Raw genomic sequence first — 22,274 nt, 5'->3', positions numbered from 1 at the left:
TGGGAAGCAGTGGAAATTGATAGTCTTTCCTCAGGCCACCACTGTGGCTCTGTTTTTAAGTTAAATACAAGCACAGCAGAGGGGCTCAGAGACATTTGCTACAAGGAAAGAAGATCACGAGCCAAGGCTGGGAGTTTGGAGTGGTTACACTTCATTAGGCTCCCCATAAAAACCTCCCATATATAAGCCAGACACTCTCCACTTACAGACAGCTGGACCTCAAGAAATCCTTTGGGCAAACACAAAAGACTCTTTGGTGAAAGCTAGAGGCAGGTTGGTCCTGCCCAGGGACCCAAGAAGCAGCCCCAGAGACTTCTAAATGAATTCTGAACCAACAGTCAGAAAACTATGCCACACGTGGGTCCATAGGTAGGGTGACAGCCCAAAGCCCACAGGGCCAGTAAGCCCACCCTCAGCATGCTCTATGGATGATAATCACAGGCAATACAGATGCCAAGGGCACTGTTAAAGAGGGAGAAACCATATGAGGGTCCCAAGGGTGTGGAGAGGAATGACAGATGAGCCTTCCCTCCATTCCTATAATCCGTTTCTGCTTCAGTCGGCTTAACATGCCCAGCTGGTGCCCAGCTGCTCGGTAGCCTGTTGGAGGCTGGGGAGTGGTGGTGGCTGAGAGTGGGGGTGGGGAGGGAATGCCACCAGGCCAAAGGGTCACCTCCTACTGCAGTACAGAGAATGAGTGCTGGTTTCTCCTAATAGGACTGAATTTCACTTGCACCAAGCCACCCAAATCCCCAGAATGAAAGCCCTGCTCCATTCAAAGTCCCAGAAGGCCAAAGTGGAAACCATCACGAGCTCTGAGTCACACCTGACCCAGTGAGCATTCTCAGGCCCTGCTGAGCAAGGGAGGGGAGGAGCCACAGGAGGCCCTCGCTGGGGGCTTGAAGGCAGAGGGTGTGCCAGCCCCAGATACTGAAACAAGTATCTGGGGACTCTTGCCTCTTCACTACAGCACCTCATGCACTCGCTTTTATGTTTCTACTCTTGTTGTCATTCTGGACTCAGTGGTGATCGTTTATAAGAACACAGAGAGCTTTCCTACTTGCTTAGTGGGATGTGCCAGTGAATTTACTTTTCCATACCATGAAGATGCCCACAGCCTTTGATCACAGGCTGGGCTATCCAGATGGAGACTTGGCCATCTTAGGAATTCTGTTACAGACTTTATGAAAATTCTAAATATAGTTTTGAAAATCCAAAGGATTTGTTTCTCAGGCCCAAAGAACAGAGTGCAGCCAGCTCACACCACTTGGGTATCTGAGGGTCCACTCAGCCAGACCGATAGCCAGGCAGTTCTCCAGGTCTTCAGGAAACCACTTCTAATGCCTTCCATGCAAGTCAGCTATTTGTTAGTGTGAGCCAAAATCCCTTCCAGTGGCTTTTCCTTGGCTCGATGATCAGTTAAGAGGAAAAGGGGTATCCTTGGTTTTGGGGCACCTTCAGAATCTGAGTGACTTAAATGTCTTGTTTTGGTCAATAGATGATTTTGCCCATAGGAAAAAAAAGTATCTCTGCAACACTGTAGATGTTCATGTGAACAACTCAGAAAGCATGCTTGAGGAAGAGAGCACTCCTAGCTGCTGGGGAAACGGTGGCGTGGTCAGTATGGCTAATAATATTTAAGAGGGTAGCCAGGAGCCTGTGTGGTTTTTTCACCTCATGCTAAGTTCCAACCACAGTACATCATAGGTACACAACACTGGCGGCTTTCTTCTGCTGGGTCAGCAGAGCCCACAGACAAGGGGATGCTGTGGAACTGGAATGGAACATCATGAGGGATATTAACAACTGAGTCAGCATTTCGGGAGGATTGACCTGTTCCACATTCAACATTCACATGCAACTGGTTTTCAGCCCACATGACCTAGAGGGCAGCAATGCCAGAAACTATTGTCACCATCACACAGTATTTTCTGAACCTCCACCCTGTGGGCTGTGTCCTCTTCAACTCTGGGCTCAGATGTGTCACCTGCTATGGGCCTTGCTGCCCCGATTTTCAAGCTATCTATGGAGAAACTGTCCCTTTGGCTGAATGTCCTCCATGTGCCCCTATAGAGAGCAATGCTTTTACGAGCCTCTCCACATGGACTGAAGGCATTTTCCCTGTGCAAAATGCACTCAGCAAAGTGCATTCAGACACATGCAACTGCAGACAGCTGCTGGGGGTTCCCAGAGCCAGCGAAGTCCATCCCAGGAGATGGTTCGTAATCAACCCTTCCCTGTCCCCAAAGAGGTCTTCTTATGGCATTAACCAAATAGTCTCAATGTAGAAATTCAGGTATCATAGGTCCCCTGGCCTCTCCAGATAAGGTCTCCAAAGGATAGAATGAGTTAAATTTTCTGAGCCCTTGGGGTGGATGTCAGGGTAGGGTGGAATACAAAGTTTGAATGGGCTGGCTCAAAGTTGAAAGCAATAGTGAAAACAAATGGAGAACTCACCACCATTTCCTGGACATGAAACATCTCTGCACCACCAGATGAGAGTCGATTAGGGAAAGAGATGCTGACAGATGACCCTGGAAGGGTGCTCGGGCCAGTGTTGTAGACCTGTGGGTGTGGAACACACACAGCAAGTCTCAGTGGAAGACAGCAGACCTCCATTTCCTGTCATGCAATATACATTCTAAGGTTCTTTGAAATCACATACAGAAACTCTAAGGTTCGGATCTAGAAGGTCACAACTTGAAGTAAAGTGAACTACTGAAAATTTCAGACAGGAAATTTCAACAAAATAGAAACACTTCTAACATGTATCTAAAAATTCCAAACTTTGAAATTACCATATTCCCTTTCAACATTTTACTGTCTTCTTCCTGCTAAAAATTATTTTTCTTTTTACACGCATAGGAATTTACTCATAGACCATCACACTTGGTGAAAACTCAGACATCATAATCTAGTCCAGTGGTTCTCAAACGTTAGCATAACATCAGAATCATCTGAGGGACTTGTTAAAACACACATTGGTTGTGGGGGGTATGGAGTAGGGGTCACGCCCAGAGTTTCTGACTCAGTAGGTCTAGGGTGGGGCTGGCAGATTCACATTTATAACATGGTCCCAGGAGATGCTGATGTTGCTGGTCCAGGAACCACCCCTTGAGACCCACTGATCTGGTCCAACCTCTTTCCTTTGCCAGTTTGAGGTAACTGAGGCCCTTAAGGACCAAGTAGGTCATCCCAAAACCAAGTGATTGAATATACAGAGAGAGCTGTTTTTACTACACTAGCCAGCTGATTTGGTTTCCAGGCAATCTGCAGCTCATCCCTTGCACAACTGCACCCCTCTTCTGTCTCCCTCTGTCTCAGCATTTGGTTCTATAAAGCTTTGTCTCTCTTGTCTTCCCTAGCATTTCTCCATTTTCTGTCTTCAGAAGTCAATCATTTCCTGAGAAATGAGGAAAAAGATGGAGGTCACAGAGACCAATAAGAGCAAGGAGGGAGAGAAAAAGCTGAACATGAAACTTGAGGAAGAAACAGAATATGCAGAGGAATAAAAAAGGTGAGCAGATCTCTAGAGACAGAAAGTAGATTAGCGGTTGCCTAGGACTGGGGAGCAGGAAGAATAGGGAGTAGGAAAGGCAGCAATGACAGGCCCCCCCGAAGATGTCCATGTTCTCATCTGTGGAACCTGTGAATGTTATGTGGCCAGGGGGAATTAAGGTTGCTAATCAGGTGACCTTAAAATAAAGAGGTTATCTTGGATTATCCAGGTGAGCACATTGTACTCATAAGGGTGCTTATATAGGGAAGAGGCAAAAGTCAGATCAGAAAGAGATCCTAAGACTTGGCCAGCCATTGCTGGCTTTGAAGATGGAAGGGGGCCATGAGCCAAAGAATGCAGGCAGCCCTTAGAGGCTGGAAAAGGCAGGAAGTGGATTTTCCCCTGGTGCTTCTGGCAAGAACACCGGCCCCAACACTGGGCCTGGCAAGGCTCATTTTGGACTTCTTTTCTTCAGAACTGTAAGATAATAAATTTGTGTTGTTTTAAGCCACAAATATTGTAGTAATTTTTTATAGCAGCAACAGGAAATTAATACAAGAAGCTATGTCAATGGGTTTGGAATTTCTTTTTCTTCTTCTTCTTCTTTTTTTTTTTAACAGTCCAGTTCATTTTTTTTAACACCTATTATGCCATGAATTTATACAGTTCAGGCTCCTTCCCACTGGTTCTCACAAAGTGTGCTTCTCTGGGTGGTGCAGGCTTGCGCTTCAGTTGGACTGAGGTATCTTTCTCTTTGGCTTCCTTCTTTTTTTTTTTTTTTTTTTTCCCCAAGATAGAGTCTCGCTCTGTTGCCCAGGCTGGAGTGCAGTGGCCTGATCTTGGTTCACTGCATCTTCTGCCTCCTGGGTTCAAGCAATTCTCCGTGCCTCAGCCTCCTGAGTAGCTGGGATTACAGGTGCCTACTACCATGCCCGGCTAATTTTTGTATTTTAGTAGAGATGGGGTTTCACCATGTTGGCCAGGTTGGTCTCGAACTCCTGACCTCAGGTGATCCGCCTGCATCGGCCTCCCAAAGTGTTGGGATTACAGACGTGAGCTACTGTGCCTGGCCAGTTTCCTTCTTTTTCTGATCATTTTCCTTCACACGTTTCAGGAAGCGATCTTGGCTCTTAGAGTGCTTAATGTGCTCAATATGCACATTAATTCTCTTGACAAGAATCTTGCCCTTAACTTGTGTTTACAACAATGCCAACAGTATGCTGGGTAACACTGTAGACTCTTTCAGTTTCGCCATGGTAATACTTGCAGAGCATTCCTTTTGGAACAGTACCCATTCCCTTGATGTCTACAATATCACCTTATAGATTCGCATATATGCGGCCAAAGAAAACAACTCCATGTTTTCTAAAAAGCCTAGAGAACATATGTCAGGTGCCTCTCCTCTTTCCCTTTGGGTGCGGCATTTCAGCGAATTACTGGGAGATGGCGGTTCTGTTCAAAAGGCTGGAATTTCTTTTGGGGGGGGATCAAAATGTTCTAAAATTTTGCAACAAGGATGGAACTGGAGGTCATTATGCTAAGTGAAATAAGTGAGGCTGAGGCAGGCAGATTGCTTGAGGCCAGGAGTTCGAGACCAGCTGGGCAACATGACGAAACCCCATATCTAAAACATTAGCCAGGTGTGGTGGTGTGTCCTTTTAGTCCCAGCTACTCAGGGGGCTGAGGTGGGAGGATTGCTTGAGCCCAGGAGGTTGAGGCTGCAATGAGCCGAGACTGCACCACTGTACCCCAGTAGCCTGAGTGACAGCGAGACACTGTCTCAAAAAAAAAAAAAAAAAAAAAAAAAAAAAAAAAAAAAAAGGAAAGAAGCAAGCCAGGAATAGAAAGAGAAACATCACATGTTCTTATTTGTGAAAATCAAACAAAATTGAACCCAAACAATTGAACTCAAAACCAAAACAATTGAACTCCTGGAGATAGAGAGCAGAGGGATGCTAACTAGAGGCTGGGAAGGGTAATGGGGGGATGGCTGTGGCGGGGGGAGGTGGGGATGGTTAATGGATTAAAAAAATTGAAAGAATAAGACCTGATATTTGATAGCACAATACGGTGACTATAGTCAATAATAATTTAATAGTACATTTTAAAGTAACTAAGAGAGTATAATTGGATTGTTTGAAACACAAAGGATTTCTTGAGGGGATGGATACCCCCATTTTACATGATGATTATGTACTGCATGCCTGTATCAAAACATCTCATGTACCCCATAAATATATACACCTACCATATACCCACAAAAATTAAAACGAAAAAAATTTAAAAATATTCTACAACTAGATGATGATGATGGTTTCACAATTGTGTAAACATATTAAAATTATTGAATTGTATGTTTTAAATGGGTGAACTTTAAGGTATATAATCATATCTCAATAAAGATATTATTTTTAAAAAGATGAGTAAAAGATATAAGTTTTATTTGTCAATTTAAAACTAAATGTTTAAAAAGGATGAGTAGGAGAGAGGAAGGAATGACATGCTGCTTGGTGGCCTGGGGACTAGAGAGAGAATCCAGGGAATCTGCAACTCTGAAGTTGAGGTCAGAAGGGCAGAGCCAACAAAAAGCCAGAAATCTTACCAGGTCTTCACACATGACAGGATGTATGAAGATCTAGCTCCAGGCAGCTCTTCCCTAGAAAACTGTGTCTTTGGTTTTCTGCAATAGTTGGTTCCGCTTCAAAGAATAAATAGATAAAAACTGATAGAGCAGATGAGTGGTTGTTGCCAACTCCTGATTCAAAAATGAACAATATTCACCAAAACAACCTGAAGACATAGAAGAGGAAGGAATATCTGACCACAGCTGAAATAACTAATTTGAAATGAAACATGAGTGCACAGAATTAAAAAGAAACCTACTGGCATGTCTGGGAAATCCCAATTCAAGCATGAATGGGGGTAAGCAATGAAGAAAAAGATGCTGATTTACACTATTTCACTCATCAGAGCCAGGAGGATAGGAGAGCTTGTATCACCATCTTTATTTTTAACAAATGTCTTTATATTGGATTCTCTGAAAATGTTCATGTGCAATATCTGCATTATTTTTGGCCATTGTTTGGGGAAATGCTTTAAATTTTGATGCCAAAAAAAGCCTCTCAATTGTCGACGAATTAATATGTCTCTGTTTAAAAACTGTGATGAAACGTAGAAAGCAGGCCCAAGACTAGTATCTCTGCCTTTTTCCTGTGTGCAATGGCAGTGGAGCCTTTAAACAATTATGTACCTTGTTGAATAACCGATTTTTAAAAGCACAGAAAAATCTGTTCATATGGAAAGTCTTATGTTCTCCTTCAGGAACAATATTACTGGAATAAGGAAATATAGAAACATTTTCTCCATATTCCTGGCTGCCTCCCACAGTATTTTCACCTTCTGGTCACTGCCAACCTGGTTAGTGACCTTCCTGCAGGACAACCACAATAACAACCATTATACCAATAAATAAGTAGTCAGACAATTCTCAAGGAAAATGTGGGCTTTGCTAACACAGAAGGATCTCCTTCTAATCAAAGGCACACACTATTAATCTTTCAAGACCCAAGTCTCTCAACCCTGGATTGAATGCTGTGCACTTCCTCAGGCAATGGATCATGGAGGAGTTTATCTAAGGGACATGCCAATCACTCATTCCCCAGGGCTGGATTCTCTAGCCTGAGTCCTATTTCAGGTCAGATGTGAAGAAAACTATTTGCCTGAATACCAAAGTTTAAGCTCCCTGTAAAAATCACCTTCAGAGAAACAACTGGAAGGATAAACTGCATACCCTCAGATTTCTTTCTTTCTTTTTTTTCCCAGAGGGTGATAAGAACATTTGGTATCTTCTGTGCAACCCCTGTTCTTCTTTTCCTTCTTTCAACACTCATACCCTCTTCATTACATGGTCTGTATTACTTGAACCCTTCTAAATACATCTTTAATTGCAAGATACCCCCAAAACTATAAGAGTAGGAAAGAGTATAAACAACTAAAATGAAATAAACCCATCTGGTCTTTATCTATTTCCTACCCAATTATGAAAAGCAAAGGAGAAAAATAAAATCACTGAGAAGCAATTCAGAAATGCAGAGGTCCTGTTCACAGCAATCACTCTACTGTCTCAAAAGCAAGCTCTAACCCCATCCTTCCCTTTCTCCCCTGTAAATCAAGAGCGGGGTGTGACAGCGGAGGCTTAGCTGGTCAGAAGGCACATCCTCTGTGAGTTGGGGACATGTGTTATGCATCATGGTTTTGGGGTCTGTTGCTGGGAGAATACTCTGGAGAGAGGAAGACCATTGTTTGTCAGAGCCCACAAATGTTTTACTGCCACATTCTCTAGACCCTCACCCTGTCATTATTTGTCATCCCCTAAGTCCACCTAGGAGAGGCCACAAGGCAAGAAAATAATTGTTATTTAGCCACAGCAGTGAATGCCAGAGTGGGAAACCATCTCTCCATGGGGAAGGATGCAAGAGGCAGAGAAGAGTTCTGGGAGGTAGAACCAGAGAGTGAGGAGATATGGACTGCAGTGTCCTATGGGTGAGCTGGGCCCATCTCCTTCATTTCACCCACACAGGGCTCAGCCAGTGCCGCCAGGTCTTGGCCCCAGCCCAGCTTCTCCCAGCTCTGGGACCTTCAGCACATCCCCTCTTGTTTGGGCCTACATTTCATGACATGAACATTATGTGAAATTCAAATTTCATTGTCTATAAGGAACTAAAGTTTCATTTCTGTGGTATCTATGGCTGCCTTTGCACTACAGAAGTATGGTTGAATAGATGCTGCAGAGGCCGAATGGCCCACAAAGCCTAAACTACCCCATGGCTCTTTTCAGAAAAAGTTTGCTGATCCCCAACTAAAAGAAGAAACAGTGTCCTTCACGATGTCCACAGTCTACACCAAGTGGACCTGCTGGAAACGATGCCTGTGTGCCCGGGTGAGCCAGCCACGGCTCAGTGAGGGAGCAGCGTGCCTCCTGAGGGGGCTCACAGGGGCTCACACTGCTCTGCTCTCACAAAACTGCCCTTCTAAAAGTCTGTTCCCCTGTGGGAGGAGGAGACTCCTGGATGAGTTGGCAAGAAAATCTCAGGAGGAAGGGACAAAGCAAATCCAAATCCTCTGAGGCAGCCCTGCCCAGAAGGTGGGGAATGATGTAGAACAGAAAGGGGTCCTCATGGGGCCATCTGGGCTAGGACATTGGCTGAGGCCTCCACCACGCAAAGGACTTCTTGGGGAAAACTGGTGTTCATAATGTGGACCTTTCCTTCCAAGTCCTGAAAAGCAGAGGGGCCTGCACAGTAGAGTACCAGGCATGGAAGGGATTCATTCTGTGTGTGGTTACAGATCACACATACACCACAGGAGCCAACCACAGAAAGGTTTCTCCCGACAAGAGCCTAGCCCTCTGTAGGAGAGACATCCCACGTGCCCTTCCATTAGCCCCAGGGACAGAGGAGGTCTCCAGGAGTGGGTACCTGAAGGGTGATATTGATGGGCTGAAAGTGACACTCCAGGTCATCCAGCTGAATGAAGTTGGCTGCATCCACGGACTCACCATACACAAAGGAGGTTGGAGACATGATTCTGAAAGAGGAAAGCATGAAATCTGTCATCCCCACCCACAGTCAAGCACCCGTGATCACTGCCATTCTGGGAAGCAGACATTTGTCTCCATTTAATCCAGTGTCTTGTACCCAGTGCTTCCCTGCTGGGGCTGTTACTTCTCTCTCCCATGAACAGACATAGCCAGGCTATGCTTTCTGATAAGGCATGAATAGTAGTGTCTTCTCATCCTAGGTTACGTCAATAAACTGCATGGAGAAATATGCACTGGGACTACCTTTCTGAAATGACAAGATTATCATGGCTTTGATTTTTTAAAAACTGGATTATAAAAGTATACATTTTCTGTTTTGTCATTCAAAAAATGTTTTATAGGTTGAAGAAGATGATCATAAGCTTTTAAAAAATAAATGTAAATGAATTATATATTTGGCATCCTAAACCCCACTCTATGACAAATTCACTTTAAAAACTTAAATTTGTCAGCCTGCCAAGATGACTAGAAGTTAGGCATTTGAAAGCTGAGTCCATTCATTTACAGCATTTTCCCTTGGATTTCAGAGGCTACATAAGAGGTGAGAAGAATTCAAGCTCAATTTGCAGCAATGCTTTCAATGTTACTTATATGAACACATCCCTGAGAAGAAACAAAGCTCAGACTGACACTCCCAGACAAATATTGAGTTCTAGATGCTGGAGGCCACTCACTTACCTAAACACAACAACGGAAGATTTTTGAGACTAAGTCTAAATAGACAACAACTCATCCATTTTCAACATTTAGTGCATTATTTTAGTAAGGTAGTGAGTTCCCAGCATTACCAAATGACAAGAACTGTTTTAGATTCCTGGAGAGATCAGAGGTTGACTCATTTGTTTAACGGATGGCTTCATCAGGAGCTGTTAACATCTCCCAGCAAGATCCTCTAAGGCCTGATTACATGATCAAGTGTCTGGGGGTGGTGGGGAGAATGTTTTCTCTTTGTCCCCAAGGATAGGGCTTGGTTCTGGGTATATTCTTGCTGTGCCTTTGATGAGACAAGTAAATAAATGATACAGTTAAAAATAGAGCTGTGAACAGAGGCAAAAATATGCTAATTTGCAAATATATTCCACCAGTGCCTCATGTTTAAAAAACATGACCAAAAATGCCAAGAGCTCAGGAGCAGGAATGCTTGGAGACTCATTCCACTGGCTCCCAGCAGTGTGGGCTAGTGCAGGGATGGCTCTCCCTGCAACGGATCAGCATTTCCACTGCTAGTCAAGACTGCGACCCACAAGCACTTGAAAACCGAAAAACGAGAAACTGTGAACCTCCAGAAAGTTCAGTTTGCATTTGGGTCAAGGGTTCAGTAGGTCCTCATCTGATCTAAACTAATTGTGTAAATCTTTTTTCCACTATCAAAGAGGTATGCGTTCTGTTTTCTGAAGCTGGAAAGAAACTGAGTTCTCATTTTTCCAGGCCAGGGCTTTGGCTGAAAACTGACCTGGGTTGTTTCAGGTCTCCACAGACTGCAGCCCAGGGTCCTGCTTTCCAACAATGCCAGTGGCACTGAATGGCTGTGGACTTCACCCAGACAGATGGTGTGGCCATTGGGATGGTTCCCTGCCCATTCCAGACCATTATAGACATCCTGAAGAGCCACCTCTGGCTCTGCAGAGGGAGTTAACAGAAACAAGCAAAGCCAGCGCTGACTGTGGAGCTAATCAGAAAGCGGTCCTCCTGTGAGCCAGGACTGGAGACACATCTGGTGGTAGCCTCTGGCCCAGCAGCTTCCAGCTGAGATTTTCATCCCAGGATCCATGCTGCCTGTTACCATACGGCATTCTGGAGGGACTAGGGGTGGATGGGAATATATGCATATAAAGGTATATGGAATGTTCAAAGAAATTATGGGGCTTAAACTTGTCACCAGACTTCTCAGGTTATCTAACAGGTGGGTGGGTAAGTGGGACAGAGGAGAAAATAAGGAGGGAGGAGGGTATGAGTTACTGCAGTTAAAGCTTCATCCTGCTTTTCAAGGCTGGGAGGAAGTGGAGGTGGCACAGCCCCTGGCTCCTGGCTGTCTACACATGCAAATATGAGAAGCACAGTGTTCCACTGGAGGGCACCCCTGTGTTGTGGCAACCCAGGACCAGGCTACTCACCCAGTGATGGATGTGTCCACCTCGTGCATCAGCGGCACCATCAGCACGAGGGTGTTGTCATGCAGGGATTCAGAGCGCTCCATGTTGCCACTGTGCAGGGAGAGGAGAATGAATGAACGCTGGCCAACACTAACTATCTGGCAGTGGGCTTTCTCTGTTCTACTTTACAGCTGAATCTCTACATTCGCCAGGGGCAGGTGGCACCTCATTGTCCTCAGTCTGTTTCTCGTCCCTGTACATATCTATCAAGGGCATTCTATTGTCTTGGCTGCGTTCCACACAAAGACGTGATTGTAAGTAGTTTATTCGGGAGGTGGCCCCAGGAAACGCCAGTAGGAGTGGAGAGTGGAGAAGGGCGACAGCGAAGGAAAGAAGACAATAAAGGCAAGCCATGCAGGAGGGTCGTGCTGTCAGAGCCAGGGCCCAGTCTCCTGGGGACTCTGTGAGGCAGAGTCAGTCTTCCTAGCTGAGGGCATGGGAGCCAGGCCTTTATCCACTGACTCCTGAGAGGAGCTGCTGCTGTGCTGGGGGTGGGGGTGGGATGGAATGAACCCCCTGGCACCTGCCTGTCAGGCAAGTGAGTGGGCTCTGGCCAGAGAAAGCCTCAGCAAGGGTGGCTGGTGCTGGGAGCTGGAATCTGCCCGGTTTGCGGATAGTTTGGAAAGGGTGAGGGTTGAGGGGTTATAGGCATGGCACCTACTGTGTGTGCTACTTCTATAAGTACCTGTTCCATGAACAATGGACCAATGAAGTTGGTCCACTGCAGCCAGGAAGGGGTTGCTAGACTTCAGCAGCTATGTCTCACCTGAAGGGACCACCCATCATCCATGAACAGCCAAGCCCAGGAAAGAGGCCCTGACCAAACCGACCACTGTAAACATCACGAAAGCTCTCGCCATAGACCTTAGCTATAGCAGGTCTATGGGGGTAGATCAGGCATTGATAGTTTTTAAAGCTCCCCAGGTGATTCTAATATGCATCCACATAAGGCCTCCCACTCTGGGTGAGAAAGCACAGAAGGGGGATTCTTGTGAGATCATTCTGGAAAGGTGAACATGAGGGAACTGATGCTGTTAAGTGGCTACTATGTGCCAGGCACTATGCCAGGCATTTCTCAGTATGGCCCCACTGAGACCTCAGAGCAACCCCAGAGGGAGATGGAGCACCCACCTTTGACGGGTAAGGAGCAGCTCAGATAGGTTGGGTAACTGCCCAAGGCCCCCTGCAAATCAGAGCTGAGATTCTAATCAGCCCAGTCAGACTTGAAACCCGGGCTCTCTCAGCTGTGACTCCCATGCCTGATGCCAGATTTGGGGGCAAGAAGGAGGAGGAGCAAAAGAAGAAGGGATGAGAAGGAACAGGAGGAGGAGAGAGAAGATCTAGTTTCCCTTTATTACTTTACTAAATTTCTAATAGGAATTGTGATCATTATTCCTTGGGAAAATGCGTGGCTCTTGGGTACATGCTCTTGAACCTACATTCACAGTTGGTTCCCAAGTTTACCCTGTATGGGCAGAACAAAAGAGTCCCCCAGACCTGCTGAGGCTGGGCTCAGCTCATCCTGACTGTTCCCCACCATGCCGTTCCCTGAACATCTGCTGAGTTCCTGTCTGCTCTGTGCCCTCTCTCTGTCCCCTCCCAGCCCTGCCCCACTGCCTTCCTCTCTCACCCAGCAAGTGCTGAATGGCAACAGCACTTAAATAGCTCTCACATCCCCTCTCCTTCTCCCTCCTATTGTTCTGAAACAATGGTGCTGTGTGACGCTGACCCCACAGGGCCAGTCTCTGCCCTGGCTCCTCATCTGTCTTCCTACATGGGGTGACATCAGTCCCTCATGGGCAGTCATAGTTTGCAAAAGCAGCAGGATCAGGTGCCCACATAGCCTGACTTCCTTGTCCTTCCTTTCCCAAGGGGTGACAAAAGCCTTGGGATCACTGCTGTGGGCAGGCCAAAGGCGACTCCCCTGTGGATGAGTTGACACCATCCTGGCCTGCTCCCGCCCCCACCCCAGCATCCTGCCAGGTCTTGCCCTGCCCTTTGTTTGGCCGGCTTAGGCCCAACCGTCTCATCTGTCATCGTGTGACTGCTCCAGAAAGAGCTAAGTTGAAAAGTTGAGATAAAGACGCCACACATCAAAAGGCTTCCCGTCATTCCAAAAGCTCATGAGCTGGGATACTTTCCAGTGGTCTGCAAAAGCCAGGCTGGTGGCTGCTGAGAGGATAGGTCTCGAGAAACTGCTCAGTCTCAACGGTATGTCCCCCTAAATCTACAAGCAGGCAAAGAGCCCTTCAAAGGGTGGTGACGGAAGAAAGGAACGACTGAGATTTTAACTGTAGTTTTCAAGATAAGGGGCTTTAAGGGTCTTTCCATCATAGCAGGGAGTCAAGTGCTGTGTGTGGGTGCCCTCTGGGGCAGTCAGACCATATCTTCACCAATGCCTGAAAAGAAATGAGTGTCTGAAATATTCTGGTGTGTGTTTAAAAGATAATATCGTCATCTTAACATTTGTGATTTAAGAAATTAGAAATTTTTATATTATCGAAGCTACAGATCCTAGGGCTTCCTGAAGCTATGTAGCACTGTTAATGTACATGGGGTTGTTCTTGAATTGAGTAGGTTACTGTCATTTTCTCCTGTGCCCAGCATCTAGGACTGAACCTGGTAAACAGAAGGTACACAATAAATATTTGCTGAGTGAAAATGTGCCCGGCACAGAGTAAGGGATTATAAACAGTGGTTCTTAGCCTTGGCTGCTCATTAGAATCATTTGGTGAGCTCTTTTGAACACTCCATTGCCCAGGTCTCACCCCAGGCAGAGGAAGGGTCAGGGTCTCTGGGGGTAGATCAGGCATCGATATTTTTGAAAGCTCCCCAGGCGATTCTAATATGCATCCAAAAATGAAGCACTGCTGCTGTGTGGACATGTTATTCTAACAAATGAACCTTTCACGATTGCAATACTGGCTCCCTGCCCTCTCTGACTGTTATGATTAGCCCTGAATGAGGTAGAGGCAGGAAGTGTCTTCTTTTAAGACAAGGGAAATCTCTTCCATGTCACATTCCTTTCCAGGCACACGGGCTGCCTCAGGTGTGGAAGGACCAAGAGAGTACGCTGATGGGTCTGCCCAGCAAAGGCGAGTGTTCTGTGGATCCAAGAAATGGCAAGAGAATGAGAATTTTCAGGTTTGAATGGGCATCTGCTGCCCCTCATCAAATTCATCAGCCTCATGCTCTGGGGTCAAGGTGTTGCACTGTGCCACTCCCCTTTTCAAAAACTTTCAGTGGCTCCTCAGTGCCATCAGGATATAGTTCAGATTTTCTAGGTGACCTTTGTCCCCCATGGTCTAGCCCAGGTTCCTCTTTCAGCCCTGCCTCCCACTGTGCTTGTGTGTTCCCCATCCTTCTGAGAAGGTGCACAAACCCCCAGTACACCCCGTGCCCACCACCTACATAGGTGTAACAGGGCTTCTTTGCCCCATGGACAGCCTCACTGCCGTGTTCATGTTGCTTCAGCCTGAAAACAGACTCCTCTGTTTAAATGCTACCTCCTGACTGAAGCCCTTCTGGATTTTATGCAATGGGAATGAAATCTACCCTCTCTATGCTTTGCATAAGTTTCTATTAGCTCATAGTCATGTTTTACGTGAATGTAAATTATGTGATCTTGAAAATAGTGTGAATAGAAAATAACTAAGTCTTGTGGACCAGTAAAAAGAAGGGGCTAAAAAGACATTATTGGGATAATTGGCATAATCAGAACATAAACTGCAGATTAGCTAATAGCATAGTGTCAGTATTCAATTTCCTGAATGTGATAACTATATTAGTTTCTTAAGAGAATAGCCTCATTCTTGGGAATGCACACTGAAGTATTTATGAATCAAGAGGCATGATTTCTGCACCTTTCACATGGCTAAGAAAAAAATTATATAGAAAGAGGATGATAAAACAGATGAGGCAAAATGTTAACACTGGGTGAATCTCAGTAAAGGGTATATAGGAATTCCTTGCACTATTCTTGTAACACTTCTGTTAAGTTTAAGATCATTTCCAAGTGAAAATGAAAAGGTTGCCTTGGGTGTCCAATCATCACCCCAATCAAAGCTTGTGTCTCTCTGTTCGCCCACCTGAACGCCCCTCCCTCCACCGGAGCCGCCAGCCAAGATGCTGCTTCAAGGCATGGTGGATCTGCCCTGGAGAAGGCATCTGGTAACTCCCCAGAGGCCCTCACAGGCACCTGTGGCTATCCTGGAGAGGGGCAGGCACATGCTCCTGAGGGGAGAAGCTGCCACCCCACGATCCCCTTTCCTATCCGTCCACTTGGCTTCCAGGTTAAGCCCGCTCTTGAGTAGCATCTCTTGGGACCTCTGTCAACAGGCCTGGCCAGGCCCTCAGGCTGCAGGTGCCCTGCCCACTCCATCAAGGGATACAGCGCCATGTCCAAAAGCAGCAGCGGGCCCAGTCTGACAATTTGCAGAGGACATCTGTCTGATCTGGGAAATACACAGCCGAGTGGGAACTGACCTTGGACTAAAGCCTCACCCCCCTGGGCCTGTCTCTCCTCAGCTGTAGAATCATCACCTCGGAGTGGCTGATGCCCAGTTCCTCTCAGCTCAGTCTGCAGTGGTGGCTATGCGAGCAGCACTAGGCAACCACCATCCCCAAGAGATCCAATTCCACTTAGTGGCTCGAGGCTTTATCACCGAGTAACCATTTCTTCCTCTTCAGCATCCTGGGATTCATCAAAGCATAACCAGGACACGTCCTTTCCTGGTCCCATAAATCTCTTATCTTTGAAAAAAGTGTTTAAACCCCCCTTACCTCTGAGCAGTAACAATGAAGCTGAGAACTTCCTCTTCCCCAGACAGGTGGCTTGTATCAAAGATCACGCTGAATTCATACTAGGGAAAAAGGAAGTGGTATCTGGCATCAGCAGGCATTCCAAACTTAAACTGTTCTCTTCCATTTTCTGCAGTTTATGACCTCTGGAAGCTCATTTGCATGATAAGCTTTATGTTTTATGCATAGCTTTCTGACTATCAGGCCAAAGGCACAGTCTTAACAGTAAAACCAAGCCTGATAAATACTCTGGCCAGAGACCTGCTGCTCCTGTTCAGCCACTGAGGCTCTCTTTAGGAAGTGATGGGTTTACACTCTTAAACCGGGACTTACTAAGTTTCACTCACATCCCATCTTTTCAGTTTCTGCCACATCTGCAAATTACATCACCTGGGATATTTGCTTCATATTATTATTGTCTTACTCTTTTAGTTTAAAGATTATTTTAAAAGAACAATTTATATCACTATCATAGATGGGAATCCAGGATCACTTGCCAAAAAGAGAAGGTAGTTGTAAAAATGAATACAATGAAAACAGAGCAATGTTGAATTCTGTTGCCTGTGGAAGCCTTTGAGCCTAAGGTCTACCCCATCTTTGCTGAAAAGGGAGATTCGCTGGTGATAGAGAAGTGTTAAAGATATGTTAGCAGGATTGGAAATGTTCTCCTGATCCGTGTGGCTAGGATTAGAAGACTGTTGAAAAGTTTTATGAGCTGAATGTTTGTGTCTCCCCCACCTGCCACTCCTCAAATTAATATGTGGAAGGCCTAACCCTCTATGTGATGGTATGTGGAGGTGGGGTCGTTGGAAGGTAATCAGGTTTAGATGAGGTCATGAGGGTGAGGCCTTCATGATGGAATTAGTGCACTCAGAAGAGAACACAAAGATCTCTCTCTCTCTGTCCATGCACATACACCAAGGAAAAGCCAGATGGGCACACATAGAGAAGGCGTTATTTATAAATCAGGAAGAGAGCTCTGGCCAGGAACTGAATCTGCTGGGACCTTGACCTTGAACTTCTCAACCTTAAGAACTATGAGAAATACATGTCTGTTGTTTAAACCACCCAGCCCAGGGTAATTTGTTATAGATGACTAAACTGACTAAGGCAGAAAGGGTCACTGTTAGGGTCAATGTTGTTCAGTGCTGTGTCCACGTATCGCCCACAATAACCTCATGAACCATCTAAAATTATCGAGTGTAACACTTAGTGGTGAACATCCTATGATTTCGGGGGCACTGCCCTAAGTAAATGGTGTTCATCATATACATGTCAGGCATGTGTGAGAATGTGGGAGGAACCCTTGGGTAGGGGTTATAAGACCAGGTTCTACCACAAACTGTGTGATCTTGGCTAAAATACTGTCTTTGCATTTCAATAAAAAGAGGAGGTTGGACAAAATGGTTCTTAAATTTCATTAAACTCTGACAGGCTATAACTTATATAATGTCTAAACCTTTGGGTTACATTATGGTGAATTCTAGGCAGTGGTCTAATATTTGCAACACTGGATTCTACTGAATGCTTCCTGAAAGCAACGGACATTGGTCCATTACAACGGACCATCATCTACAGTGAACATGGACATCTCTTTCTAGACGGAACTTTCTGTTACTGTGGGACTTGTCAGCTTACAGTGGGGTGGGGGGCAGGCACAGAGACAGGGCAGGAAGGGGACAAGAAGGAAGGGGGAGGCAAGGTCTTGCCTGGTGTTGAGTTAGCACCGGGAGGAGACCTGAATTCAGTTAAACACACTAAAGAGCAAAGTGAGATGAGAGGCAAAAGAATTGGGTGAGAAGCTAAAGTCAGGGATGGAGGCCTGGAAGAACAGAACGTCAGAAACTGGGCAGGCTATGAGAGATAGAAACATATGGCCATCCAAGGTAAGCCAAGTATAGTCATGAGGCTTAGCAGGTGGCCTGGAGCCTGAGGACCCTCAGGGTTGGAAGGACATGGGAATGCACGCTGGGCTGCGGACACGGGGAGCCCCATCTCTGCTGGGTGACTTGTTGCGCTTTCTCCAGGGAATCACCCTCTGCTCCCATGCCCCCAATACCCAGGTTTAGTCAGTCTTGATACAGGTCCCAGCATCTGTATGTGGGAGGAAAGTGGTGGCATTACCAGCTGGGAAAACAACCAACATTCCAATGTTCACACTTCTGTGGGCTCTATCACGATTTTGAGGGTTTTAACAAATGTTGGCTGGGCGCGGTGGCTCATGCCTGTAATCCCAGCACTTTGGGAGGCCGAGGCAGGTGGATCACTTAAGGTAAGGAGTTCAAGACCAGCCTGGCCAACATGGTGAAACTTGGTCTCTACTAAAAATACAACAACAACAAAAAAATAGCTGGGCATGGTGGTGGGCACCTGTAATCTCAGCTACTAGGGAAGCTGAGGCAGGAGAATCACTTGAACCCGGGAGGCCGAGGCTGCAGTGAGCCAAGATTGCACCACTGCACTCCAGCCTGGGCAACAGAGAGAGACTCCCTTTCAAAAACAAACAAGCAAACAAAAATTTGACAAAATTTAACTCTCCACTAGAGAGAGAAACACACATCTTAGGTCTGATATGTGATACAGGCTGGAGTTTAAAATGAAATGGAAACTGTTACAAGTTTTTCAATTAAGCCTATTATCTGTTACTCAAAAGATTTTATTTAAATTTGTGTGCGGAGGTGCCACATACATTACTAGAGGCAATAGTGTCCATGGATTGGGGTCGTCCTTCTTTATCTCCACCCTCACCCTACCTGGAGTCTAATGGGACTTGGTCTGTACTCTGCCAGCTACATGTAATCCATTTTCCAAGGGCACCCACTTATTGAGGCTTCCCTCCTCCTGGGGTGAATGTGGACAGAATGAGGAAGAGAGGCAGAAAAAAATCCGAGGAGTCATGGGCGTAAGAGTCACTGGTTTTGCCAAGATCACACAGTTTGTGGTAGAACCTGGTATAACTCCTACCCAGGGGTTCCTCCCACATTCCCACAGGTGCCTGACATGTATATGGTGAACACCATTTGTTTGGGCCACTGTTTCCCAAATCACAGGATGTTCACACTGGGAGTGGTACACTAAGATTATTTTAGGTGGTTCATGAGATTATCTTGGGGGATACATGAACACAGCACTGAACAACATTGACCCTAACAGTGAGAGAGTTATTACCTTTTTGCCCTAGTCAGTTTGGGATTCCATCACAAATTACCCTAGTCTGGGTGGTTTAAACATTAATTTCTCACAGTTCTGAAGGCTGCAAAGTCCAAAATCGAGGTGCAATCAATGGGGCTTTTATGGGTTCAAGTGATTTGCTAAGAAATGACCAAGTCTTCTCCCTCACCATAACATTCTCACCATTGGTTTACAAAACAGCCACTAGATACTGGGACCAAAGAGTCTTAGAGATTAAAATGATCTGATTGTATGACCCAGGCAGGACAAAAGGATGAAGCTTTCGCTTTTTTTTTGGAGACAACAGAGTCTCGCTCTGTCGCCCAGGCTGGAGTGCAGTGGCACGATCTTGGCTCACTGCAACCTCTGCCTCCCAGGTTCAAGTGATTCTCCTGCCTCAGCCTCCTGAGTAGCTAGGACTACAGGCATGTGCCACCATGCCCGGCAAATTTTTTGTATTTTTAGTAGAGATAGAGTTTCACTATGTTAGCCAGGATGGTCTTGATCTCCTGACCTCGTGATCCACTTGCCTTAGCCTCCCAAAAGTGCTGGGATTACAGACATGAGCCACCACGCCCGGCCAGCTTTCATGTTTTTAAGGGAAAAAAGGTAGACAAAGGAATATGAGATTTCCTTCAAATCATGGCAGGGAAAACAGCTTCCATTTCCAAAGGCAGACTTGGTCTTTTAGATTCTAGTTTTGCCTCCAACCACCAAATCTTTTTACCTATGTTTGTATCTCCTTACAATGATGGCACATACTAGAATGTCCCAACAATGTCTGAAGATTCGGTAGTATACCATTTGAACTTAGAAAATCTGTCTCCACACCAATACCAAAGTGACTTAATTTCTTTACTCTTTTTTAAAATGAAGTGGGATACAGGTATTTGTGTTTTGAGAATTTTGAGAGGCCTCTTCAGAAAACTGTGAGCACCCAAGGGAGTGACAGAGTCAGGACTAGACGTGACAGACCACATCTTCTCCTGTGTTGCCTAGGGGACTCAAAGAGGCACAGAAAGTCCCACAGAAAAAATTATTTTCGGAAGCCCAACTAAGTGGCACTTGCCACAGTGCAGAGGGCGTGGTGTGTCCTTCACCTTCACATTTGGGGCACACCATGTGCATCAGAGAGAAAGACCACGAGGCGCAGCCCCTCTGGAGTATACCCCGGTGTACACTGCCAGCGACAGGAGTGTGGCAGGGCTTCAGTGGCCGCCCCAACTGCTATGGGAGGCAGGGGGGTAGGAGAACTCCTCACCTCAGGGAGGCAGTGGCGGAATCAGTGGCTGGTGGGAAGGGCTGGGGCCTGCTGCCGAGGAACGGTCCCATCTGTGTCCCTTACCTTTGACTTCGACCTCATGAAAGGAAATCCCACGCTGCATTTGAGGAAGTCCGATTCCAGCAGCTCACAGGAGATGCCCATCTCCTCCTGAAAGAAAAAGTACCAACAGATGGGTCAGCTGCATGAAAGGCAGGTGTGCAGGAGCAGGCTCCACAGGGCAATCGAGTCCTTCGGAGCAGTGCTCAGACGGTAGGCACTGGTAGGACAAGGTGCCCTGACCAGGCCGTCTCCAGGCCCCTTCTAGCTGCCCACCTTTCCCACGGGTTCCCTGGGAAGACCGGCCGGGCGCGGTGGCTCACGCCTGTAATTCCAGCACTTTGGCAGGCCGAGACGGGTGGATCACGAGGTCAGTAGAAACCCTGCCTCTACTAAAAATACAAAAAATTAGCCTGGCGTGGTGGCGGGCGCCTGTATAGTCCCAGCAACACGGGAGGCTGAGGCAGGAGAATGGCGTGAACCCGGTGGGGCAGAGCTTGCAGTGAGTGGAGATTGCGCCACTGCACTCCAGCCTGGGCGACAGAGCAAGACTCCATCTCAAAAAAAAAAAAAAAAAAAAAAAGGACAAAACCACTCTTTACTCCCAACTAATGCTTTGGGTTCAAACCCTAGGGTGGTCCTGGTGAGGGGGGCTGGACCATGGGTGAGCTGGAGACCTCCTAAAGTTTGGATGAAAACACAACCCTGTCATCTTCCGGGCCCCTCTCCCTTAATCCCACACCCTAATCCTGCCTTTTCAGATCTTGGTGGTTTAGGAAAGACAAACTCTAAGAAAATCGCACCTAGAAAAGAGAGGGTTTCTTCCTAAAACCTGAAGCAGTGAGGGCTGGGCTGTCCACAGGCAAGTCTTCCCAGGGTGTGGGGAGGGTACAAGGGTGAGGAGAGGTTTCCAAGCGTAGCCAGCTTAGGCCGGACTCTGCACACAGTGGCTTGAGAGAACCAGAAGAGAAAGGCTGTAGGGAACTGCTGTCTCTCCACCTGGGCACATGGCTTCCAACCAAGGTGAAAGGAAAGCCAAGAGGCTCTTCACAAGCCACAGGACTTCTCAGAGTCACTGAAAGCAAATCAAGACTTCCAAGCGGAAACAGCATGTTTACAGATTTTGGAGGAGAAGGTACAGAGGTCCTCCAATTTCCAAGACTCCCATCTCAGCTCAGACTAACATTTCAAGGCATTTGGACAGGTGGATGAAAAATATTTTTATTGTGTGTCCAACTGGTAAAAACATATGAGCATTTACCATAATATATCTACTTAAACTATCCAATTATATGTATCTTTTATTCTAATACATTATGAACATTATCAAAAGCACCACAAATAAAGGTGATAAAAGGTAAATAATCTATGGGGCTAGAAATCAAGACAGTAATTGTGGAATAAGTGGAAGGAAGGAAGTTCTGAGTGCAGGTTACACAGGTTTGATCCTTTTGTGAAAGTTCATTGAGCTGGGAACTTAATAACTTGTATACTTTTGTTTGTTTGTTAAACATCAGTACACCCTTACTTAGAAAATAGCAATGAAACAAAACCCCCAAAAGCCCAAATACAATTAAACAAAAGATAAGAGATATACAAATATAAAACGAAACTCTAATATATCTTTTTAGCATCCAGTCTCGGATATAACTGATCTCAATGATGATTAGTTTTCTAATAGCTCTCTGTGCTTTTAGCAAGTGTTATTTGCACAGAGATCCGGGATCACCT

General features: G+C 46.1%; 1 protein-coding gene across 3 annotated transcripts in view; it reads right to left on the bottom strand.

The window, feature by feature from the left end:
* Positions 1–22,274, bottom strand: part of ITGA9 (integrin subunit alpha 9) — a 385,385-nt gene that overhangs the window by 72,722 nt on the left and 290,389 nt on the right. For all 3 annotated transcript variants that reach the window (XM_005546647.5, XM_074031685.1, XM_045386478.3), the window contains 5 exons: positions 20,568–20,654; positions 16,034–16,113; positions 11,213–11,302; positions 8,977–9,085; positions 2,458–2,565 (listed from right to left, as the gene is read on the bottom strand). In XM_005546647.5, the coding sequence (XP_005546704.2) occupies positions 2,458–2,565; positions 8,977–9,085; positions 11,213–11,302; positions 16,034–16,113; positions 20,568–20,654 (474 nt within the window). The remainder of the gene's footprint in view (positions 1–2,457; positions 2,566–8,976; positions 9,086–11,212; positions 11,303–16,033; positions 16,114–20,567; positions 20,655–22,274) is intronic.

The sequence above is a fragment of the Macaca fascicularis genome, chromosome 2 (genome assembly GCF_037993035.2).
Source record: "Macaca fascicularis isolate 582-1 chromosome 2, T2T-MFA8v1.1".
NCBI lineage: Eukaryota > Metazoa > Chordata > Mammalia > Primates > Cercopithecidae > Macaca > Macaca fascicularis.
This window is presented reverse-complemented; position numbering and strand designations above follow the sequence as displayed.